This window comes from Lissotriton helveticus, chromosome 9, assembly GCF_964261635.1.
Source record: "Lissotriton helveticus chromosome 9, aLisHel1.1, whole genome shotgun sequence".
Classification (NCBI taxonomy): Eukaryota; Metazoa; Chordata; class Amphibia; order Caudata; family Salamandridae; genus Lissotriton; species Lissotriton helveticus.
Window position 1 is genome coordinate 1,289,532,077 of NC_136070.1, and position 26,425 is coordinate 1,289,558,501.

The 26,425-nt window shown below is 48.2% G+C and overlaps 1 protein-coding gene across 1 annotated transcript; it reads right to left on the bottom strand.

Moving 5' to 3' along the window:
• Positions 1–927: 927 nt before the first annotated feature.
• Positions 928–26,425, bottom strand: LOC144782513 (peptidoglycan recognition protein 1-like). The gene is made up of 5 exons (XM_078661916.1): positions 26,400–26,425; positions 22,149–22,246; positions 15,034–15,235; positions 8,984–9,102; positions 928–1,564 (listed from the first exon to the last, which is right to left on the bottom strand). The coding sequence occupies exons 2-5, from the start codon at positions 22,195–22,197 to the stop codon at positions 1,380–1,382; spliced, it is 555 nt and encodes a 184-aa protein (XP_078518042.1). The 5' UTR covers positions 22,198–22,246; positions 26,400–26,425; the 3' UTR covers positions 928–1,379.

Consider the following 26,425-nt stretch of genomic DNA (forward strand, 5'->3'; position numbering starts at 1 on the left):
TTGAAATCAGAAACACAACTGGAGGCAGTAGATCAAAGGCTGAAGTTATCAGAGTCTTGAACAGTTCTTATTAAACAGCTTTGTGACAGAGGTTTGATAGCTGAGACCCTGCATCACTGGACATGGGTCACAACTAAACAGGCTCATTGGGTTTCTGCTTCCACATCCTTCGCGACTCTGGCACGGGGTAAAAGGGAGGACTGTGTAGAACTTACACTAAACATGCAATGGACAAACGAGGACTGAGAGAGGGAGAGGAAGACAGAGAGAGAGACTGAGGGAGAGAGAGAGAGAGAGAGAGAGAGAGAGAGAGAGAGACTGAGGGAGAGGAAGAGAGCAAGAGAGAGCAAGAGAGAGCAAGAGACAGAGAGCAAGAGAGAGAGAGGGAGAGAGACAGAAAGAGAGAGAGACTGAGGGAGAGAGAGAGAGAGATAGAGACAGACAGAGAGATGATTGCAGAGCTCAGAGTAACACAAACCAGACAGGCAAAGGGTCATAGCCAGCGAGAGAAAGAGGGAACTGACGGCTGAGATCACAGTGATACATCGTACAGGCAGTTGTATGTATTCTCATGTGGTGTCCTCATACTTTATCCATGTATGTGTTCTCATGTGATGAACTTGTGCACTGTTATATATGTGTTCTCGAGCTGTGTTCTTGTATGTGCTGTCATGCACTATCCTCATACTCTATCCATGTATGTCTTCTCGTGTTGTGTCCTCTGCTCATCTATGTCTTCTTGTGTTGTGTCCTCTGCTCATCTATGTCTTCTTGTGTCGTGTCCTCTGCTCATCTATGTCTTCTTGTGTCGTGTCCTCTGCCCATGTATATGGTCTTGTTTCATGTCCTCATCCCCTGCCCATGTATGTCTTCTCGAGCTGTGTCCTTGTATGTGCTGTCATGCCCTATCATCATACTCTCTCCATGTATGTGTCCTTGCGTCGTGTCCTCTGTCCATGTATGTCTTCTCGTGTCGTGTCCTCTGTCCATGTATGTGTTCTCGAGCTGTGTCCTTGTATGTGCTGTCATGCCCTATCATCATACTCTCTCCATGTATGTGTCCTTGCGTCGTGTCCTCTGTCCATGTATGTCTTCTCGTGTCGTGTCCTCTGTCCATGTATGTGTTCTCCAGCCGTGTCCTTGTATGTGCTGTCATGCCCTATCATCACACTCTCTCCATGTATGTGTCCTTGCGTCGTGTCCTCTGTCCATGTATGTCTTCTCGCGTCGTGTCCTCTGCTCATGTATATGGCCTTGTGTCGTGTCATCGTCCTCTGCCCATGTATGTCCTCTCGTGTCGTGTCCTCGCCCTATGCCCATGTATGTCTTTGCGTGTCGTGTCCTCGTGCTCTGCCCTCGTGCCACGTGCTGCGGTGAGCTCAGTCCTTGGCGTTGAACCGTGGCCACTTCTGGATGAGGCTGTAGAAGCTGTTCCCAGGGCAGCTGGTGGCAAACACATTACGATGGCCCTTCACAATGTAGTTTTTGCGGATGAAGCCCTTGGAGATCCCACACTTGATGAGTTCCTGCACAGCCTTCAGGGCGGCCTGGTTCGGGTTTCTGTCTGAAATTAAACAAATAACCATGTAAGACATGGCAGCCAGGTAAGAGCCCACTGCAGCCACCTGTGTGCAGCCAGAGGCCCAAGGGTGAAACCCTACAGACCCAGCTCAACCTGTCATGATTTTGAGAACAGTGAAATAAGTACTACTAAAGACAGGTAATAATAACTACTAAGAACTGGCTCGAATCTGTCGTACCAGGTGCTACGTAAAAAGCACAAGCATCACTACTGGTCTGAAAGCCTCTGTTTCCCTGGTATTCAGATAAAATATTGAAAAAAAAACATACTGCGAGGCAAAAATATAGTGTGCAAAAATATCGCTCACAAGAATATCGATCTTAAGGTAAGTAATATCAATGCTAAAAAAATCAAGGGGCCTGATTATGAGGTCGGGCAGGAAGCCTCCCATGAGCTGTCGACTGCTTTCTGCCCGACATTGTATATTTTAGTTCGACCACCGTAATAGGATGATGGTGGTTGGAGTAAAACCTGTGGGGGTATTCCGATGCGCTTCTAATGGGCTCAAGGAGCCCACTGGAGTATTGGAAGCAACCACAATCCCCTAATGACGGCAAAGCCAAGCTTGGCTCCGCCGTCGGGATTATGAGCCCACTTTCCTGCAGCCTTTTCATGTCGCCCTTTCCAACATGGAGAGACTGTTGGAAAGTGTCTTTGGGGGCCGCTAGCAGGGCCCCCTGGCCCACTGCAATGGGCCCTGGGGGGCAACTATGGTGCCCCCCTAAACATCCATTTCCAGATGGTAGATTGTGCTGCGGGCCTTTTCCGCCTGCCGCACACGCTGCCATTGGGGAATGGATGTTTCTGACCGCCTGCAGGGCGGTCGCATCCAAAACCGGCAATCGGAACCGGCGATCTAGGGCCGGTCGGTTCCAGTCCGCAACGGAGTCTCATAATTAGGCCCTAAGTTGTTGGTAAAAATATCTATGTTGTTAATATTGTTTACAAAAATATTGCTGTCAATAATGTCAGTTTTTACTTATTTTTATGTATTTTAGTATATATTTTAATTGTTTATGTTATAAGTTGTTTGTATAATTATTGTTAATTTTGTATTATAGTTTGTAAATTTTCAGTTGTTTTTAAAATTGCTTTATTCGTTTATTGTTATTTTTTGTGCCGTAACGGGTTGTGGGGTTCATAGGAGTACAGGGCGTGAAATAAATTAATTATAATAATAAAAAATGTAATTAATATAAATGATGTAATTATTAATTAATTATGTTAATTGTGAATTTGTTTTATAACGTTAAGTTTTAGGTGAGGGTTGCGGGGTTTGTAGGGGGTATAGGGTGGGAAGTACTTTATTTATAATTAAATAATAATACATTGCAACTATTAATATTTAATTGATAAATATGTAATTATGTAAGTAATTAAAAATATATTTATATTTTTGAAATGAGTTGTTTTGTAGAGGTAAAGGGTGTGAGGGAAATTAATTACAATAATTAATTATTAATATTAATCATGAATAATTATTTAATGGGACAAACACTAACACTGATCAGGTGCAATAAAACTATTGAGGCGTGGGAAGTTTACTTTTCTACAATATATTCAGTCCCCACACACGATAAAGCTTTTTCTGAGTTTCCAGCCCCTACAGGAATATCCTTATCCCTGTCCCAAATTGAGGAAGCGATACATCAGAGCCTGGGCAATAAAGCTCCAGGCCCTGATTGGTTACCGATTGACCTCATTAAGTACAAACCAGACTTTTGGGCCCGCTTTGATACATGTTTTTAATAACCTAACCAATTCCCCGTTACGAAGCACCTGGTCAACCAGTATTATCATCCCTATTTTTAAAAAGGGCGACCGTTCTCAGCCTGCCTGTTACAGACTCGTCTCCCTGATTGACACCACATTGAAAGTTCTAGGACGGGTTCTACATAATAAGATTAAAATTTGGACTGAAGAGAACTCTATTTTACTACCCTGTCAAGTTGGTTTTAGGAGTAGGGTAGGAACCATGGAACAATGCCTAAACCTTAACCTAATTATTGGGAAATACACAATTGCACAGCGGTCACCAATATACTTGGCTTATATGGACTTGACTTCAGACTTTGATTATGTTAATCGGTCCCGCTTAGTCCATTTTATTTGAATATGGGTTGGATGAGATTTTAGTATATTTTTTAGCATCCCTGCATAGGGATCTGAAAGCTCGGGTCAGGATCAATACAGGTGGGGAGGCCTCTACGACATCAGAGTCTGCAGAGGGGTCGGGCAGGGATGTGTTTTGGCCCTGTGACTCTTTATTGTATATATTAACAACCTACACACATCCCTAACAGCGCTTACTAAAGACGCCCCTAGAGTTAATGATTATACATTCCCAGCCCTGCTTTGCGCTGACGACGTTGTTGATTTTATGGCTTCTTTAGACCTATGTACTAATTTGAAAAAAATCTTTTATAATGGCTTGCAGGCAGAGGAAGCACCCTTTACATATCATCTCTGTGGGTAACCAAAGTTTACAATGCACTAGCACTTTTCCCTACTTGGGTCTGGTCTTTGCTGCTAACGGTTCATGGTCTGATCACACAGTATAGTACCGGTATTCGTTTTCCAGAGCAAACAATTCGGTTCTTAGTCACCCACAACCCAGGAGGTCGGGGTTATCTTAGTTATTTTGAATTTTTTTAAATCTCAATGGTTGCCCACGTTAACCTCTGACGCTGAGTTATGTAGCTTCTCAAACACCTGTCACATCCAGTACGAGGAGAATAGGTTTTGTCGGAAACTCGTGGGAGCTTTAATCTCTACGTTCCAATATGTTTGTCACAGTGATTTAAATGTGCACTATATTGAAAATTATATAAAGGGCCGCCCTGCTCTATTTTGGCTTGACGTTTCGAAAAATCCAGCGGCGTCCCTCACAAGAGAAATTATAAGAGATTGCCGTAAGTGTGAAAAGGCAATGGACATCCCATGGCTAGCTGCGGTGAGATCTAGCTTAAGCAGCATTGATTATGAACAAATCTTTGATAGCCCGCATGAGATAGACACTCTAAGCAAATAAGATATCCAATCTGCACTATATACACATTACAGAAAGGACAGATTTGATAGGGAATCCAGGAAACCAACTGTAGCCACTTTTAAGTCCTTCAAGAATACTCATTATCAGTTGGTCCGCTATCTCACCAATTCTATGGGACGTTGTGAGCGTGATCTCCTTTTCTGTTTAAGGGCTGACAGTGAACTTTTTAATATGTTTCCCCTGTGGGTTTCATGCTAATCTTGATTCTTTGCCATGCCCGTGTGACAGCTGGACTGGGCAAACCACACTACCTTTTCTATCCTTCTGCAAGTTTTATCTACAGTACACCAAGTTGTTTTTAATACCTTTTTTAAAAAAATACACACTTGTTGATTTTGGGGCTGCATATAGGATTATCTTGAACTTGGAAGATGATGAATTGGTATTTTGCGTTGGTGCTTTCTTGAAAACTGCTTCTCGTGCACGCAGCACGATGTGCAATGTACAAATAACATCTTTATTGCATTGGTTTTATATAATGGTTTTATGATCAATGAAAATGTATCTATTTTATGTACTATGTGCAAACTGCTCTTTGATGGATATGTTTTTATCTGAAGAAAGTAATTAAACTGCAAAATATTTAATTGATAATTAAATGTGTAAATTGTATAGGTAAGATATCTTTTAAGTTATATATCAGGTGCGGATTGTCAAGTTTGTAAGGGTGGAAAGTTACTTATATATAATTAATGTATTATTAGTTCATTGTAATTAATTGTTTAACTCATAATTACATCAGTAAATTATGTAAATACTATGGGGCCGATTCACAGAACTAACTTAAGACAAAATCCTAAACTTACTCCTTTTGGTATTCACAGAAGTTAGGATTTTGTCTTAAGTTTGTCTTAAGACAAACTTAAGACAGACTTAAGACAGACTTAAGACAGACTTAAGACAAAATCCTAACTTAAGTCTGTCTTAAGTTTGTCTTAAGACAAACTTAAGACAAAATCCTAACTTCTGTGAATACCAAAAGGAGTAAGTTTAGTCTTAAGTTAGTTCTGTGAATCGGGCCCAATAATTTTGAATTATATATTAGGGTGTGTGTAGTGTTTGTAGGAACAAAGGGCGGTAATTTATTTAATCATAATTATTTTATTGGTTAATTATTCTTAATTGTTTAATTGATAATTCATCTAAATTAGTAATTATTATAATTTTTAAGATATATTTTACTTGTGTGTTGTTTATTTTGCGGAGGTATAGGGTAGGAAGTTATTTAAGTTATAGTAAATGGAAAAATAGCTATTTTTTTAAAGTGTATTATTTTTATGTTATGTGTTAATTGTGTTATTGTTTTTAATCTTAAATAAAATTATATTTGTTTATTGTTATTATTATGAGAATATAGTATGGCATTTTAATTATGTAACATAAAATATTTAATAAACATTGTAATGCACATTATTAACATGTTTTTTAAATAAATACATTTTAATATATCTATTTCTTGTTATATTATGTAGTTGTTAAAATATTTAATTTGATTGAAGTTAACTACTACATCTCTATTGTTGCACAGACTGGAGTGGGAATAGTACTTTTTACCCCTACACTATCCAACACTTTCCCTACTGTTGCACTCTCTGGAGTTGGAATAGTAATTTTTACCCCTATGCTATTCAACACTTTCCCTACTGTTGCACTCACTCGAGTGGGAATAGTAATTTTTACCCTCTCGCTATCCAACACTTTCCCTACTGTTGCACTCTGTGGAGTGGGAATAGTAATTTTTACCCCTATGCTATCCAACACTTTCCCTACTGTTGCACTCTTTGGAGTTGGAATAGTAATTCTTACCCCTATGCTATCCAACACTTTCCCTACTGTTGCACTCTTTGGAGTTGGAATAGTAATTCTTACCCCTATGCTATCCAACACTTTCCCTACTGTTGCACTCTCTGGAGTTGGAATAGTAATTTTTACCCCTATGCTATCCAACACTTTCCCTACTGTTGCACTCACTGGAGTGGGAATAGTAATGTTCACCCCTCCGCTATCCACCGCTTTCTCTACTGTTGCACAGACTGGAGTGGGAATAGTAAATATTACCCCTCCTGAGTCCAATGCTTTCCCTACTGGTTCACTGACTGGAATGGGAGCAGTAATTTTTATCTCAACTGAGTGCAACGCTTTCCGTACTGTTGTAGAGATTGGAGGGGGAGTAGTGTATGTATTATTCCCACAATTTTATAGTCTTGTTTATATTGTTTTCATTCATATTATTATGATGTCTGTGTGTATTTAAAATGATATAATTTTTAATTAGTAATGTTTGTAATATTTAACTTATATTTATTATCTGTATTTTTTTTATATGGTTTACTTTTTTAGGTGTAACTAAATTTTTTTTGTTTTTAAAAATATTTCCAGCTAATTTGTTACCTTTTTTAATTTATAGTGTGTGTGTGTGTATATATATATATATTTAGTCCATTGTGCGGGGCATTGTGGCGCTCATGGCGGGTGGTGCGTTCCTTGATTCGGCTGGACCATACCGATTAATATGAAACAAAAACCTTCACTCAAGAAGACAAGGCGCCCACTCTTGTTTGAAGAACCTCTTCTTTATTGAGTCACGGCAATCTCGAACAGCGTCCCTGACGCGTTTCAGTAGTCCCGCTACCTTTCTCAAAGGGTCCACTACAGCATAGTTCTGTTTTGCTCCACATTGGCTCCCTCAACAGAAGTTGCTTTTATGATGTTGGACCCCATTGGACCACCTCGTTGGTGATGTGTCCATTGCATTCTGGGGCTTGTGGTTTCGCATGTGGTGTTCCTCACGGTTTTAGATGCCGTCTGTATTTGCTGTCTGTTATAATTCATGTCGTGTTCCAACAAGACCCTTACAGGTCCCATTTTCAAGGCTGGTGTGGGTCCCTACCTCGGACAGTCCGAGGCGGCTGCCATTACCCCTTGTAGTCTTGCGACGCCAATGGGGACAACATCATAAAAGCAACTTCTGTTGAGGGAGCCAATGTGGAGCAAAACAGAACTATGCTGTAGTGGACCCTTTGAGAAAGGTAGCAGGACTACTGAAACGCGTCAGGGACGCTGTTCGAGATTGCCGTGACTCAATAAAGAAGAGGTTCTTCAAACAAGAGTGTGCGCCTTGTCTTCTTGAGTGAAGGTTTTTGTTTCATATATATATATGTATATATATATATATATATTAATAAACATATATTTACTTATATTATTATGTTGTATTTTTAAAGTTTACAAGAAATTAGCAAATGATTAATATAAATAAAAATGACTTTTTAAATAATGGCTTTAAATTATATTTATTATATGTTTAAATGAAGATACACATTTAGATATATATGATTATTATTTAATATATATTTAGTGTTCATTAATTTTAAGTATATATATATATGTTAAAAAATGATATTTTTGTCATCAAAATTAGTGTATAATGGTATTTAATTTTCAATATTTTTATCATTTACATTATAAGTATAGAATAACGATATTTTTGTGTTTGATATTGTTTAGACAATATTTCTGTCCCACGATATTTGTGGTCTTGATATTTTGTCAGAGAACCTGTTTCCCTGGAGTCTGCACTTGAGTTTGAGATCCTGCATAGAGTAGGGCTTTGTAGTGTCTTGTAAGTATACGGCTGTAGGAAGCTGTCTCCTATATAGTGCACTAGAACAAAGTGCACTCTGTCGAGACGGCAGCGGATCCCCAAGTGGTACACAGGGGCAAGAGCAGATCATACTAACGCTCTCTTTCGTGGTAGTGTGGACGAGCAGTTAGGCTTATCAGAGCAGGGGCGGATTCTTCATTGGGGCTCTGGGGCTGCACCCCTTGATATTCCTTCACATTCCTGTACAAATATGAAATAGATCAATTTATTTGAAGAAAACAAATCGATGTATTTAATTCTAGTCTGTCTGTCCCAGGCTGCCTGTCCCGCCTCGCTCTGAATCCGGAGACAGAAACCAGGCAGTATACAACTGAGAACCAGCTGTTTGCGAATGCAAAAACCCTTGATACATGGGCCCATGGCTCCTTCGGCTGCCTCTGGTGCAGGAGGCAGACCTTCCACAGTGGAGGTACAGGCCAATAGTAATAACTAACAGCCAGATCCCTCAGTTAGCCTCACACCTCGGATGCATCGCGCCAGGACACTCCCCGGAGTAACAAAGCGCTTTATAAATGCCCGTTACATTAAATTACCTGTTCTGACTGGTGGGTGCAGCGCCCTGGTGTATTTCAGGGTGTGCTGGGTCGATACAACCCCGCACAGACGCTGTCTGGTTCTACGGGTGGTTTGCTGTAACCCCCCTTAACCTAACCCCTTGACTAGTGAATGCAAAGGTGCCACTTACTCATGAAGTTCCCCATGACGCTGATGCCGATGGACCTTGAGTTCATGGAGGGGGCATGAGCCCCGACTTTGTTCCAGCCGCGGCCTTCGTACACGTTGCCATCTTCGCCAACCAGAAAGCTGCAAGTTGAGAAGAAACATTAAAAACGTGAGGACAGAAAAAAAAATGACTCCTGGCTAGTGATGCTTATGCAGTACAGTGTGAGGGAGGGTGGGGTTAGAACAGGTATATAAAATAAATAGTTTAAGAATCACCTTCTATAAAGGGTGGAAAATTGGTAGCCACAGCAGAGGGGAAGACACTGCTACCAACAGACATCAAACTGTTGCTATGAGACACCCCCTTGTGACAGCGTCTCTCGTGAAGCCCACAGCTTCACTAGAAGTCCAACACTGTGCGGCTTCCTGGTGGAAAAGGTGTCGCGGGCTCAGATCTCAGAGATGGTTGGAGGGAGAAGTATTCCCAACAAGAATGTGGGAGCGGTGCAGAAGCCGCAGTGCATGAGCCGCTGCGCATGAGCCGCTGCGCATGAACCGCTGTACATGAGCCGCTGTACATGAGCCGCTGTACATGAACCGATGTACATGAGCCACTGTGCAGGAGTCGCAGTGCATGAACCGCTGCGCATGAGCTGCAGTGCATGAGCCGCTGCGCATGAGCTGCAGTGCATGAGCCGCTGCGCATGAGCTGCAGTGCATAGGCCGCTGCGCATGAGCCGCTGTGCATGAGCCGCTGTACATGAGCCACTGTGCAGGAGTCGCAGTGCATGAGCCGCTGCGCATGAGCTGCTGCACATGAGCCGCTGCGCATGAGCTGCAGTGCTTGAGCTGCAGTGCATGAGCCGCTGCGCATGAGCCGTTGTACATGAGCCGCTGTACATGAGCCACTGTGCAGGAGTCGCAGTGCATGAACCGCTGCGCATGAGCTGCAGTGCATGAGCTGCAGTGCACGAGCCGCTGTGCATGAGCTGCAGTGCATGAGCCGCTGTACATGAGCTGCTGTCCATGAGCTGCAGTGCATGAGCCGCTGTGCATGAGCTGCAGTGCATGAGCTGCTGCGCATGAGCCGCTGTGCATGAGCCGCTGCGCATGAGCTGCAGTACATGAGCCACTGTACAGGAGTCGCAGTGCATGAGCCGCTGCACATGAGCTGCAGTGCATGAGCCGCTGTGCATGAGCTGCTGTGCATGAGCCGCTGCGCATGAGCTGCAGTGCATGAGCCGCTGCGCATGAGCAGCAGTGCATGAGCCGCTGCGCATGAGCTGCAGTGCATGAGCCACTGCGCATGAGCTGTAGTGCATGAGCTGCGGCGCATGAGCTGCAGTGCATGAGCTGCAGTGCATGAGCTGCTGCGCATGAGCTGCAGTGCATGAGCTGCTGTACATGAGCCGCCGTGCTCGATCCGCTGTGCGCCCTCAGTAGGGAAAGAAACGAGAGCCCATCTTGCATCTCCAGCTGAGGTTAGTTGTGTGGGGAGGGGCAGCGGCTGTGTTAAAGTCCAGTCAGTTTCACATCAGTTCACCAGGGGCTGTGGGATGCAATGGATGTTGGGCCATCCCTGTGACAATTACTGCAGCTCACCATGGAACCACAGACTCCAGATGTTACTGCAGCTCACTGCAGTGTTTCCTTGTAACTCCGCCTCCCAGGGCACAGTGAGTTTTAACAGGCAGACGCTTCTCTGGGGGGTGCTGTGAACCTGAAGTCCAGTTCACATGCATCACACACGAGATATATTGTCCAATCACTTCCTCTTCTTTAAGAAAAATCTATTACATTATTTGTTTTAGGAAAAATATTAATATGTTTTTCAAGTTAAGTTAATATGCTTAATAAATCTAGGTTTCTGCCATATAAACTATTCCGAGCAAATATTTAATTATTCTCATCATTTTAGTCAATACTGTCCCAGATTCTTTCCAAGGGATACAACCTTGAATGTTAACTTAATCGCCAAACTTCAGTGCCTGGTCTAACAAGCCTCTGGCATTATTTCTTCACGAGACAAAGCTTTCCCTCTAGTCCATCAGGCAGAAGCTGTCAGTAGGGTTCGTACTGCGCTCTTGACTAGCCGAAGCTCCCTGTAGCCCATCAGGCAGAAGCTGTCAGTAGGGTTCGTACTTTGTTCTTGAATAGTCGAAGCTCCCTCTAGACCATGAGACAGAAGCTGTCAGTAGGGTTCGTACTGCGTTCCTGAATAACCGAAGTTCCCTCTAGTCCATCAGGCAGAGGCCTTCAGTAGGGTTCCTACTGTGCTCTTGAATAGCTGAAGCTCCCTCTAGTCCATCAGGCAGAGGCTGTCAGTAGGGTTCGTACTGCGTTCTTGAATAGCTGAAGCTCCCTCTAGTCCATGAGACAGAAGCTGTCAGTAGGGTTCGTACTGCGTTCTTGAATAGCTGAAGCTCCCTCTAGTCCATGAGACAGAAGCTGTCAGTAGGGTTCGTACTGCGTTCTTGAATAGCTGAAGCTCCCTCTAGCCCATCAGGCAGAAGCTGTCAGTAGGGTTCAGACTGCGCTCTTGACTAGCCAAAGCTCCCTCTAGTCTAACAGGCAGAAGCTGTCAGTAGGGTTCGTACTGCGCTCTTGAATAGCCGAAGCTCCCTCTAGCCCATCCGGCAGAGGCTGTCAGTAGGGTTCGTACTGCGCTCTTGACTAGCCGAAGCTCCCTCTAGCCCATCAGGCAGAATCTGTCAGTAGGGTTCGTACTGCGCTCTTGAATAGCCGAAGCTCCCTCTAGTCCATCAGGCAGAATCTGTCAGTAGGGTTCAGACTGCGCTCTTGACTAGCCAAAGCTCCCTCTAGTCCAAGAGGCAGAAGCTGTCAGTAGGGTTCGTACTGTATTCTTGAATAGCCGAAGCTCCCTCTAGTCCACCAGGCAGAAGCTGTCAGTAGGGTTCGTACTGCGCTCTTGACTAGCCGAAGCTCCCTCTAGTCCAACAGGCAGAAGCTGTCAGTAGGGTTCGTACTGCGCTCTTGACTAGCCGAAGCTCCCTCTAGTCCATGAGACAGAATCTGTCAGTAGGGTTCATACTGCGCTCTTGACTAGCGAAGCTCCCTCTAGCCCATCAGGCAGAATCTGTCAGTAGGGTTCGTACTGCGCTCTTGACTAGCCGAAGCTCCCTCTGGCCCATCAGGCAGAAGCTGTCAGTAGGGTTCGTACTTTGTTCTTGAATAGTCGAAGCTCCCTCTAGACCAACAGGCAGAAGCTGTCAGTAGGCTTCGTACTGCGTTCCTGAATAACCGAAGTTCCCTCTAGTCCATCAGGCAGAGGCCTTCAGTAGGGTTCGTACTGCGCTCTTGAATAGCCGAAGCTCCCTCTAGTCCACCAGGCAGAGGCTGTCAGTAGGGTTCGTACTGCGTTTTTGAATAGCTGAAGCTCCCTCTAGTCCATGAGGCAGAAGCTGTCAGTAGGGTTCGAACTGCATTCTTGAATAGCCGAAGCTCCTTGTATGGTTGAACAGGCAGAAGCTATCATTGTGCTGCTTACTCAGTTTTTGTTAGCCGATGAAGCATACAGGGCTGTAATTCTGATCTCAACATGCTGGCACCTGCCACCACATGCAGCAATCTCCTCCTTCTTCTCCCTGGGATGAAGTGTGATTGGCCACCATTGCAGGCCTCATCATGGTGTATTATGGGCCCTCCTTGTTCTAGTTTGGGTGTTTGTGCAGTTGGCTCCAGGAGAAGATTTGGGTTGCAGGACTCCGGAGTCGTGGATGGCTCCACTTTCCAGACAGGGTACAGATATTAGGCTTGTGGGCCTTCAAGCACAGTTGGCACCACCTGCAGGGGATTAAGGCATGACAGGGGAAGTGGCACATGGAGATTCATGGGTTTTTATGCCCAGGTTGGTACCACCGTGAGAGATCAGCAGCTTTGATGCGTGGCTCGATGCCCTCATGCACTGTCCTATGCTGCCACTGATGCCCACTTACATTGGATAGAGCCTATCAGAGATAGAGGCCATGAGCGACCGACTTCCTTGACAGTGTCTTTTTTCTCTCTTCTCACTGAGGGTCACTTAAGGATGCCAGCATCCTGTGCTGGGCAGCAGGCACTGACATACGGTCTTGGCAGTCTCTGATTATCTAGCTCTTGTGTATTCCTCACCCTAGTCCTTTTTTGTTTTTGTCTCAGCCACAGAATGTACCCATACAGGTTAAAAATATACTTATGTCCCAGGTAATATGGTCACCACGCAAACAAAGTGACACTTGCCCGGTGTAGGTGGGGCGACTACAAGAGTGTTTCAATTTTTTTTGTTTTGTGTCTACTGGAGGTTCACCCTGACTCATGTTGTTTGTTGTTATTTTGTTGTTTATTTATTGTGATTAAGTGTATTATACAATGTGCAGTAAGAAAGGCCATCTCAAGCCAGGCGCAGCCCTGCAGGTAAGAGTCGTGGGGCTGTGTGGGGGGGAGTCGACGGGCGATGATGCCCCACCGCTCTTACCTGCACGGGCCGAGGCTGGCTTTAGCGGCCACCGTTGCATTAAGGTTTTGGCCAAGATCGCGTGCGAGCGTTTATTCTTCCATCTTGGACATGTTATCCATCTCCTCTGCCGAGGATTAGGAGGCAGCCCACAAAAGCTTCTCCTCTGTTGGAACTAGGACGAGGAAGACTATGACTCGGAGTGATGAAGATTACCAGTAAGTATCTGAGTCGGTGCAGGGTCTTCACAGGAACACAGTAGAGGTCTGGACAGCGTAGAACTGATGTGGATTCTCTGCTTGCGAGGCAGTCTACCAATTCCTCTCTTCAGACTGCAGCAGAACAAAGGGGCATATTAGAAAGAACCTCGTTAAAATTATCGCCGTCCTGCCGCTAAAACGGCGATAATGGGCTTGCTAATATGCGTTGTAGAAGTCCGATAGAAGCCCAGGTTAGATGTCCTGCACATCTAACCTGGGCTTCTATTGGAATTCTATAACGCACATTAGCAAGCCCATTATCGCCGTTTAGCGGCAGTTTCCTGCCGCTAAAATGGCGATAATGTGAACGAGGTTCTTTCTAATATGCCCCAAAGTATTTTTCTCTGTTCTGGGTTATGCTTGCTGCCCCTCCATGGGAGATGCTGAAGGTTCTGCTTCTGGGCTCAGCCTTCCTCTGTACTAGTGAAATTAAATCAAAGGGACTCATAAAGTGTGCGGCTACTCCAAGAGTGTTACAGGTTATGTAACCGCTACTCTTGCCGTAAGGGGATATAATCTAAAATTCTGTAGTGTCTTACACCTATGTCCACACTTGTAATCTGTAGTATCTTACACCTCTGTCCATACTCCAGAAAAATGTAGTAATGAAGCCGGACACATTGAGGTATTTCAGGTTGGTTTATTGAAGATGAGTAGTTGAGTCCAGAAGTAATAAAGTACACGCCCCACCAGGAGCCCATCTCAACTGTGCCTCTCTTGAGAGACACCAACAACCCACAGAGCATCATAACACTGTAACATTCTAGAGGCATTGCATGTGATGAAGGGGGAGAAGGACAAGTATGGACAGAGGTGTAAGATACTACAAAGGCATTCTTAAAAAGCCAGGTTTTCCGGCTACACTCAAAAGAGCTCGCACCCTTAGTGGCACGGAAGTACAAGAAAGAGCATTCCAGCTGGGGGCCTCTAGCACAACGAAGGAGGTACCTCGCCATTTCTTTCGCCTCGTCTTAGGCACTAGTGCCAGCAGTGCATCAGCCGTAAAGTTCTGGGTGGATGATAGTGAGGATGGCTTGTTGCTCGGACTAACGCTAGGACCAACGTGGTGCTTTCTTCCAAAGGGATGGCACCAGACACTCTTCTTTCAGGCATTCATCTTTGGACTTGGAGCTAAGCCTGTTGACTTTGAGTATTTCCAAAAAGGGCAGTATTGGCTCTGACTGACCGCACAGGCGTTTTGTAATGTTAATATGTATGCGAGAGCACTCAACCTTCTAATGGACCTGCTGCTCCGAAAGCATACACCAAAGTGAAAAACAACACACCAAAGGGCGTGCTGGTCGACCTGACAGGGTTGTCCTGTGCAGCCCACCCATAACACCTTCTATGACGTCTCACCTGTAGCCGATGTCACACCATTTGTTATTGTTGATGTGCAAGTTCTGCACCGCCTTCACCTCTGCCACACACTTGGCTTTGCTGTTGCAAGCAGCTCCGGCCGTGTGATGGATGACAACGTATGGGACCGGGGTCTTCATCGCTGTGAGGCAGTTCACCTTGCGGGCTCCCCATCCTGAGCGCGAGATGATGTTGGGGCACCCTGTTCAAGAGAGAGAGAGCAAAAGGTTGCATTACATGTACAATGTGCTGTATCCTCATACTTAATAGGCAGATTCTACAGTTTTCTGGCACAAAAGACTTTGAACAGGACCATTTTAGCTGCTTCTAAAAACAACAAATTCTTTACTCTGCTTAAAGTCACAGATTGGAAGATACATCTCCCATGAGGTGGTTTGGAAAAATATTCCCATTGACTGTTACTTTGAGTTTTGGAGTCTCCCGGCAAAGAGCTGACTTTGAGTATAGGGAACATTTTATAGAGACTTAACACTTCTTTGCAAAGAAGTTGGATTCTCTCTAACAGAGACTTTATAAAGACTTTACAAAATATCCAAACCAGGAAACAATGCACTTTGTTTGTTTGTTTGCAAGCTTTATTCGACGAATGTCATAAAAGTATATATATACATATAAAACATCAATAATTGATTAAATATTAAAAGAAAATATTATAAAATATTATAAAATTGCAAGTTCATGAAAGTGAGTGATAATAAAATCTTAAAAGACTAAACAAGTATCATGTACATAAAATTATCTCCCCCACAGGGTAAAATTACACTGTTGGCAATTTAACACTTCTTTGCAAAGAAGTTGGATTCTCTCTAACAGAGACTTTATAAAGACTTTACAAAATATCCAAACCAGGAAGCAATGCACTTTGTTTTGTCAGTGAGGTCAAGGAGGTGGATGAGCCTAGTGTGGTCTCAGCGCTTGTACCTGTGGTGAGATGGGTGTGACGATAAGGAGCCGCGAGGGTCGCCGAGAGTAGATCTGGGTAAATCCCCCAGTGTGGCATTACACTGCTCCTCACGACTCAGGACTGACACCATAACCACTCTGCACAAATCAGATGATGAAATAAAGCATTTGACAGTGTGGAGCTGGTGTGGTGGTGGCCAGGCATTTGACACAGAGATTCAAGTGTCCCCTTCAACCACAGAGCACGAATCCCGCAGGTGTCAGCAGAGGGATCCAAGGGTCACCTTAAGAGGTGGAGCACAAATCCCACAGGTTTAGGCAGAGAGGGCCCAAGGGTCGCCTTCAGCGGTGGAGCGTAAATCCCACCGGTTTAGGCAGAGAGGGCCCAAGGGTCGCCTTCAGCGGTGGAGCGTGAATCCCACAGGTTGAGGCAGAGAGGGCCCAATGGTCGCCTTCAGCAGTGGAGCACAAATCCCACAGGTTTAGGACGAGAGGTCCAAGGGTCGCCTTCAGTGGTGGAGCACAAATCCCACAGGTTTAGGCAGAGAGGGCCCAAGAGTCACTTTCAGCAGTGGAGCGTGAATCCCACAGGTTTAGGCGGAGAGGCCCAAGAGTCACTTTCAGCAGTGGAGCGTGAATCCCACAGGTTTAGGACGAGAGGTCCAAGGGTCACTTTCAGCAGTAGAGCATGAATCCCACAGGTTTAGGCGGAAAAGTCCAAGGGTCACCTTCAGCGGTGGAGCGTGAATCCCACAGGTTTAGGACGAGAGGTCCAAGGGTCGCCTTCAGTGGTGGAGCGTGAATCCCACAGGTGTAGGCAGAGAGGGCCCAAGGGTCGCCTTCAGCGGTGGAGCATGAATCCCACAGGTTTAGGCGGAGAGGTCCAAGGGTCGCCTTCAGTGGTGGAGCGTGAATCCCACAGGTTTAGGACGAGAGGTCCAAGGGTCGCCTTCAGTGGTGGAGCGTGAATCCCACAGGTGTAGGCAGAGAGGGCCCAAGGGTCGCCTTCAGTGGTGGAGCGTGAATCCCACAGGTTTAGGCAGAGAGGGCCCAAGGGTCGCCTTCAGCGGTGGAGTATGAATCCCACAGGTTTAGGCGGAGAGGTCCAAGAGTCACTTTCAGCAGTAGAGCATGAATCCCACAGGTTTAGGCGGAAAAGTCCAAGGGTCACCTTCAGCGGTGGAGCGTGAATCCCACAGGTTTAGGACGAGAGGTCCAAGGGTCGCCTTCAGTGGTGGAGCGTGAATCCCACAGGTGTAGGCAGAGAGGGCCCAAGGGTCGCCTTCAGCGGTGGAGCGTGAATCCCACAGGTTTAGGACGAGAGGTCCAAGGGTCGCCTTCAGCAGTGGAGCGTGAATCCCACAGGTTTAGGACGAGAGGTCCAAGGGTCGCCTTCAGCGGTGGAGCGTGAATCCCACAGGTTTAGGCGGAGAGGTCCAAGGGTCGCCTTCAGCAGTGGAGCGTGAATCCCACAGGTTTAGGACTAGAGGTCCATGGATCGCCTTCAGTGGTGGAGCGTGAATCCCACAGGTTGAGGCAGAGAGGTCCAAGGATCGCCTTCAGTGGTGGAGCGTGAATCCCACAGGTTGAGGCAGAGAGGTCCAAGGATCGCCTTCAGTGGTGGAGCGTGAATCCCACAGGTTGAGGCAGAGAGGGCCCAAGGGTCGCCTTCATCAGTGGAGCACACATCCCTTAGGTTTAAGCAGAGAGATCCAAGGGTCGCCTTCAGCAGTGGAGCGTGAATCCCACAGGTTTAGGCGGAGAGGTCCAAGGGTCGCCTTCAGAGGTGGAGCACAAATCCCACAAGTTTAGGCAGAAAAGTCCAAGGGTCGCCTTCAGCAGTGGAGCGTGAATCCCACAGGTTTAGGCGGAGAGGTCCAAGGGTCGCCTTCAGAGGTGGAGCACAAATCCCACAAGTTTAGGCAGAAAAGTCCAAGGATCGCCTTCAGTGGTGGAGCGTGAATCCCACAGGTTGAGGCAGAGAGGTCCAAGGATCGCCTTCAGTGGTGGAGCGTGAATCCCACAGGTTTAGGACGAGAGGTCCAAGGGCCGCCTTCAGCGGTGGAGCGTGAATCCCACAGGTTTAAGCAGAAAAGTCCAAGGGTCGCCTTCAGCGGTGGAGCGTGAATCCCACAGGTTTAGGCAGAGGGATCAGGTGTTCTAAGATCACTGTTAGTATCCAAAGTTAGAGGGTAATCCTCACCTCCGTGTCTTAATAGAAAGTATACACAACTCTTTCACGCCTTTAGCGTTGTCACACAAATCCCACAGGTTTAGGCAGAGAGGTCCAAGGGTCGCCTTCAGCAGTGGGGCGTGAATCCCACAGGTTGAGGCAGAGAGGTCCAAGGGTCACTTTCAGAGGTGGAGCACAAATCCCACAGGTTGAGGCAGAGAGGTCTAAGGGTCGCCTTCAGAGGTGGAGCACAAATCCCACAGGTTTAAGCAGAGAGGTCTAAGAATTAATTTCACCTGTGGAGCGTGAATCCCACAGGTTTAGGACGAGAGGTTCAAGGGTCGCCTTCAGAGGTGGAGCACAAATCCCACAGGTTTAAGCAGAGGGATCAGGTGTTCTAAGATCACTGTTAGTATCCAAAGTTAGAGGATAATCCTCGCCTTCGTTTCTTAATAGAGAGTATACACAACTCTTTCAGACCAGAAGATGCTAGCCCTGTTGTGTTTTATACAACACAGTCCACTTTTCTCATAATTCAAAACAGACTAGGCCTCATTTTGTGTCCTGGAATATTCTGTAAATGTGGAACAACTGTATTACCGCATATGCTGTGGAGCTTCTAGAAGTGAATTGTGAGGGGGCAAACAGATAAAAGTGCTTAGGCCACTTAACAAGGATATATATATATATATAGATATATGCTCACCATTAGGTAGTTATAGTTAGAACCATTTTATATTTTGCTAATAACTTTGGTGCCCTCTGATGAATCTTCACGAAAGTGTCAAAACTAGCATGCCATGTCACTTCAGCTGCTGTATAAAAAGTTTCGGGGTGATCCGGCAAGCGGGGGCAGAGAAAAAGGGGGTTCTAAAAACCCCCGAACCGATGATTAGTATTACACTAAACGTGGCAGAAAGCTAGATCTTGGTCCAGAAATAGTGCTTTTTGTAATTTGGTGTAAAACTGTTCAGTAGTTTTGGAGTTTCGAAAGAATAAAGAGTTACGTATATCTAGAGACGCGGATCCACCTTGATCCAGAGATACACGTGCCAACAGAATGTTGTGATTCCCTAGCCGCAATCTGATAGAAAAGTTGAGACCACCATTATTTCAATCAAGACACAGTGCTCGGCGGGGGGCAGCGTGGAATAAAGTGTAGATAGGATAGCAGGGGTCAGGACAGAGGTATCCTGACCCATGGGGCTGATAAAGGGATCTGTGAGGGACCCTCATGGGCAAGAAATTCTCCACAATGTTTTTTGAGAGCGCACGAACATCCAAGAATCCACAGTGGTGCTCAGTGGGACCACACCTGTGCGACCCAGATCCCAATTAAAAACACCCATCCATATACTCACTCACTTGCTCACTCACACACCTACTCAAACACCCACTCATACATCCATACAGCCACTCACACACCCACTCAGAGACCCAGAACACCACTCATATACCCACTCACACACCCCTACAGCCACTCCCACTCAGAGACCAAGAGAACCACTCACACACCCACTCACAGACCCACACAGGCACTCACACACCCACTCAGAGACCCAGAACACCACTCATATACCCACTCACACACCCCTACACCCACTCCCACTCAGAGACCAAGAGAACCACTCACACACCCACTCACAGACCCACCCAGGCACTCACACACCCAAGTATACACCCATACAGCTGCTCACACACCCAGTGACAGACCCACACAGCCACTCATACACCCACTCACAGACCCACAGAGCCAGTTAAACATGCACTGACATACCCGCCACACACCGACACAAACACTCACACACTCATATAGCCACTCTCACATCCACTCAGAGAACCACTCACACACCCACTCAGAGACCCAGAACACCACTCATATACCCACTCACACACCCCTACAGCCACTCCCACTCAGAGACCAAGAGAACCACTCATACACCCACTCACAGACCCACAGAGCCAGTTAAACATGCACTGACATACCCGCCACACACTGACACACCCACTTACACACTCACGCAAGCACTCACACACCCAGGTTACAGGGACGTTATAGTTAGGAATTAGCATTAAGAAACCATAGAAATTGCCACGAATGAGGGGGTAGTTGAAGTGACATAACCAAAATACATAAGCAGCCTCTTCAATGTATAATACTTTGCTCCGCCATAAGCGGGTACATCCTGCTCATATCTTTGCACTTTGCTATAAATTCCACCTGTCTGCTCCAATTGAAACCGTACACCTGCTCTGATTTTGTTAAAAATATAAATAAAGGTCATAAAAAAAAAGAAACCGTAGAAATTCACTGGAAAAAACAGGTTACAGGGACATTATAGTTAGGACACAGCATTAGAAAACTGTGGACATTAATTGAAAAAAACTAAGTTTATAGTGACATTATACTTAGGAAATAGAGTTAAAAACACATTAGAAATTCACTAAAAACCAAAAGTTACAGGGACGTTATCGTTAGGTAAAGATTTTATACAATCAGCAGTTATAGTTAACTATAACTCACGCCCACACCATGCACTTCTAAGTACCCTACATATTATATCACTCATGAGACCTTCTGTGACATCATTGATAGAATCACTGCAACATTGGAATTGAAATTATTGATGAGAAAACTGTGCATAGCGGGGGCGCTAGATGTAGCTACCTAAGGGCATGATTTATAGTTACTTGACATAACTATAACTGCTGGAATCCTTTGGTTATGTGTGTGCAAAATCCGAACCTAACTATGACGTCTCTGTAAAATTTGTTTTATTTCACTGAAGATATATATGTATATGTGTATATACGTATATATATATATACACATATACTTATGCATATGTACATATGTATATTACCTACTTTTGGTTGCTGGTAGGTGGTTATATTTAGGACCTACTTTCTATAGGAAAAGCGTTATTTGTTTTGTAATAACTTTGGCGCAGTTTTACAAATCTTCACAACATTTTCAAAGTAGTTTGCCATTTACTTCAGCTGCTGTCTGGGGTGATTCGTCAAGCTTGGGCCATAAGAAAAAGGGCGGTCCCAAAACGTGTTTTACCCATGCAATTTCTTATAGGGTTTTTGAGCATGACTACAGCCGAACCGCTGAACGGAATTACACCACATTTGGCAGAGAACCTGCTCTTGGAATCCGTCCAGTAGTTTTTAAATTATTGAAGTAAAAATAAATCTGCATATCTAGGGACATGAATTCTGAGTGGATCCCGCGCTGAGATCTGATTGTCTGCCAACACTTCAAACAGGAATTGTTGGCAGACATTTTGGGACTTGGACTGAGCCGAGTCTCCCCCCAAAAAGTTTTTAAAAAGAGAAGGGGGCAGAATAGGAATACCCTGACCCTCTAGGCCTGGTGGTGAAGTCCAACAGGGACCCACTAGGGCACAATTTTTTTAAATTTTGCCATGAAAATTGCAGTGGATTCATGAATCCAGGCAAAACCAAAAAAACGTGGTCTGCTGCATTTGTTTATACTTCAGTCCCCGGGTGGGCCATGTCCCGGGGGCAAATGTATACATGTATATTGGGAGGGGGATTCGGCCCCCCTCCCCATGGGTGATTTCAGCCCAATGACTGTCACCTCCCTGGGGCATGCCTGTGTCATTTCAAAGAAGGGGGGGCCACGCGGCTCCTCTCCTGGAGCCATTAATGGCCCTTGGGACCGCCCCCCTCTCCCCCCCCATATATCCCTATATATCCAGGTACCCACCCTCGGGACATACATATATGCCTTCACTTGGCAGGAGCTTTACGAAACCCTCTCACTTTGTGGTCACAGAAAGAAAAGCAAACACCAATCTCCATGTTGAAAGAATGAGCAGCCATTTGTCAGAAGATGGCTGACATCTGCCCTCTGTCCTGGACGCACAGCAAATGCGACAAGATAAAGACAAAAATTAGATGCATCCTTATTGCTCATTCCCCTTGGTTATTTTGGGGTGCTGCCGCACCCCCAGCACCTCTACTTTCAGTGCCTATGCCAACAACTCACCGTATGCGAGGGCGCACAGTGTCGAGAGCAGCACCGCCACGCGGAGCATCCTGCCACTTCTGGAAGATTCTTTGAGGAACAAGCAGCACAGCAGCACCCTGGGAGACAGGAACAGAAGGGGTACAGTTAGAGGAGAGGGGCAGACCCCCCCACAAAGAGTGCGAGAGGAGGGAAAGGCTGGTGCACTAAAGACCACGAGGACACAAGGCGGGGATAAACGCAACAGTCCGCATACTGGGGAAACAACCTTTACAACGCATCCATTACATCGCAATATCCTTTACAACTCGATCTATTCTCTGGTGGATCGCAGATTCTCCGAGAGATGAAGGTGGCCCAAAAATAGAGTTGTGAAGATGGACTGACATTCTTGCCGGTGTCATGGAAGTGTGCTGATTCTGAGGTGACAGATTTAAATCGATGGTTTTATCGATTCATCGAGTCTGTTAGAGGAAGGGCCCTTCTGCTCTGTAAGGAGCACCGCAGGAGCTCAGACATGCTGCTGACGTGTGCATGAAATGTAGGTTTGAGCTGGCAGAACCCAAGGGCTGAGACCTTCGGGTCTCTCTTCCACCTGTGACGCCCCTCATCTGTGGAAACAACCCTTGTGAGGCCTGGCTTCAACGCCCGCTGCTGAAACCTGCTGATGCTGTGGAGGGACCCAAGGCAAACCCAATGAGGCCCCCTCGTCCTTCCCTCCTTCCTCTGGAGGATCACGGCCCCACCTGAGACTACTTAAGAGCTACTCATGTCCAGGAAGCGACTTAAGCACCTCCCTCACCGGAAGTCCCGCCCACCCTGCACCTGTCATGTGTTGTGAGTGTTGTGCTCTTGGGGTGGCTTGAAGAGGAGAATATACTTTGGAAGTTCCATGTGGAATGTGGTGCTTGGGAGGAATCAGTTCTGCTGCAGCCCTGTGGGGTTCAGTTGTAGGTAACTTATCGAGTTACAATCAATCCAAATATATTCAACAACTTGTGGTGGGTGGATTCAAAGAGAGCCCCAGACTCTGAGGCTTCAACAGACCCCCCCAGCAGGCCCCAGACTCTGAGGCTTCAACAGACCGCCCCAGCCCAGCAGGCCCCAGACTCTGAGACTTCAACAGACCCCCCAGCCCATCAGCCCCAGACTCTGAGGCTTCAACAGACCCCCAGCAGGCCCCAGACTCTGAGGCTTCAACAGACTCCTCAGCCCAGCAGGCCCCAGACTCTGAGGCCTCAACAGACCCCCAGCCCAGCAGGCCCCAGACTCTGAGGCTTCAACAGACCCCCCAGCAGGCCCCAGACTCTGAGGCTTCAACAGAGCCCCCAGCAGGCCCCAGACTCTGAGGCCTTAACAGACCCCCCAGCCCAGCAGGCCCCAGACTCTGAGGCTTCAACAGACCCCCCAGCAAGCCCCAGACTGTGAGGGTTCAACAGACCCCCAGCCCAGCAGGCCCCAGACTCTGAGGCTTCAACAGACCCCCAGCCCAGCAGGCCCCAGACTCTGAGGCTTCAACAGACCCCCCCCAGCCCAGCAGGCCCCAGACTCTGAGGCTTCAACAGACCCCCCAGCAAGCCCCAGACTGTGAGGGTTCAACAGACTCCTCAGCCCAGCAGGCCCCAGACTCTGAGGCCTCAACAGACCCCCAGCCCAGCAGGCCCCAGACTCTGAGGCTTCAACAGACCCCCCCCAGCAGGCCCCAGACTCTGAGGCTTCAACAGACCCCCCAGCCCAGCAGGCCCCAGACTCTGAAGCCTCAACAGAACCCCCAGCAGGCCCCAGACTCTGAGGCTTCAACAGACCCCCCCCCCCAGCCCAGCAGGCCCCAGACTCTGAGGCTTCAACAGACCCCCCCAGCAGGCCCCAGACTCTGAGGCTTCAACAGACCCCCAGCCCAGCAGGCCCCAGACTCTGAGGCCTCAACAGAACCCCCAGCAGGCCCCAGACTCTGAGGCTTCAACAGACCCCCCCAGCAGGCCCCAGACTCTGAGGCTTCAACAGACCCCTCCCCCCCCCCCCAGCCCAGCAGGCCCCAGACTCTGAGGCCTCAAAAGAACCCCCAGCAGGCCCCAGACTCTGAGACTTCAACAGACCCCCCAGCAGGCCCCAGACTCTGAGGCTTCAACAGACTCCTCAGCCCAGCAGGCCCCAGACTCTGAGGCCTCAACAGACCCCCAGCCCAGCAGGCCCCAGACTCTGAGGCTTCAACAGACCCCCAGCCCAGCAGGCCCCAGACTCTGAGGCTTCAACAGACCCCCCAGCCCAGCAGGCCCCAGACTCTGAGGCTTCAACAAACCCCCCAGCCCAGCAGGCCCCAGACTCTGAGGCTTCAACAGACCCCCCCAGCAGGCCCCAGACTCTGAGGCTTCAACAGATGCCTAGCAGGCCCCGGACTCTGAGGCTTCAACAGAACCCCCAGCAGGCCCCAGACTCTGAGGCTTCAACAGACCCCCCAGCAGGCCCCAGACTCTGAGGCTTCAACAGACTCCTCAGCCCAGCAGGCCCCAGACTCCGAGGCCTCAACAGACCCCCAGCCCAGCAGGCCCCAGACTCTGAGGCTTCAACAGACCCCCCCAGCAGGCCCCAGACTCTGAGGCTTCAACAGACCCCCCAGCCCAGCAGGCCCCAGACTCTGAAGCCTCAACAGAACCCCCAGCAGGCCCCAGACTCTGAGGCTTCAACAGACCCCCCCCCCAGCCCAGCAGGCCCCAGACTGTGAGGGTTCAACAGACCCCCCAGCAGGCCCCAGACTCTGAGGCTTCAACAGACTCCTCAGCCCAGCAGGCCCCAGACTCTGAGGCCTCAACAGACCCCCAGCCCAGCAGGCCCCAGACTCTGAGGCTTCAACAGACCCCCAGCCCAGCAGGCCCCAGACTCTGAGGCTTCAACAGACCCCCCAGCCCAGCAGGCCCCAGACTCTGAGGCTTCAACAAACCCCCCAGCCCAGCAGGCCCCAGACTCTGAGGCTTCAACAGACCCCCCCAGCAGGCCCCAGACTCTGAGGCTTCAACAGACGCCTAGCAGGCCCCGGACTCTGAGGCTTCAACAGAACCCCCAGCAGGCCCCAGACTCTGAGGCTTCAACAGACCCCCCAGCAGGCCCCAGACTCTGAGGCTTCAACAGACTCCTCAGCCCAGCAGGCCCCAGACTCTGAGGCCTCAACAGACCCCCAGCCCAGCAGGCCCCAGACTCTGAGGCTTCAACAGACCCCCCCCAGCAGGCCCCAGACTCTGAGGCTTCAACAGACCCCCCAGCCCAGCAGGCCCCAGACTCTGAAGCCTCAACAGAACCCCCAGCAGGCCCCAGACTCTGAGGCTTCAACAGACCCCCCCCCCCCAGCCCAGCAGGCCCCAGACTCTGAGGCTTCAACAGACCCCCCCAGCAGGCCCCAGACTCTGAGGCTTCAACAGACCCCCAGCCCAGCAGGCCCCAGACTCTGAGGCCTCAACAGAACCCCCAGCAGGCCCCAGACTCTGAGGCTTCAACAGACCCCCCCAGCAGGCCCCAGACTCTGAGGCTTCAACAGACCCCCCCCCCCCCAGCCCAGCAGGCCCCAGACTCTGAGGCCTCAACAGAACCCCCAGCAGGCCCCAGACTCTGAGGCTTCAACAGACCCCCCAGCAGGCCCCAGACTCTGAGGCTTCAACAGACCCCCCCCCCAGCCCAGCAGGCCCCAGACTCTGAGGCCTCAACAGAACCCCCAGCAGGCCCCAGACTCTGAGGCTTCAACAGACCCCCCAGCAGGCCCCAGACTCTGAGGCTTCAACAGACCCCCCCCACCCCCCCCAGCCCAGCAGGCCCCAGACTCTGAGGCTTCAACAGACGCCCCCAGCCCAGCAGGCCCCAGACTCTGAGGCTTCAACAGACCCCCCAGCAGGCCCCAGACTCTGAGGCTTCAACAGACCCCCCCAGCCCAGCAGGCCCCAGACTCTGAGGCTTCAACAGACCCCCCCCCAGCCCAGCAGGCCCCAGACTCTGAGGCTTCAAAAGACCCCCCCAGCCCAGCAGGCCCCAGACTCTGAGGCTTCAACAGACCCCCCCAGCAGGCCCCAGACTCTGAGGCTTCAACAGACCCCCCCCCCAGCCCAGCAGGCCCCGGACTCTGAGGCTTCAACAGACCCCCCCAGCCCAGCCGGCGCCTGTCCCCAGCCCATGGCGGTCACCACATGGCAGGTGTTGGGGGGACGCACTCTGTGGGCCCCTGTCATATGAAAACTCCAAATAATAATGAACAGAGCGCTCATTGGTCCCTGCTGTGCCTGAACTCACCTGGGCCTTCCAGCTGCAGACGGTTC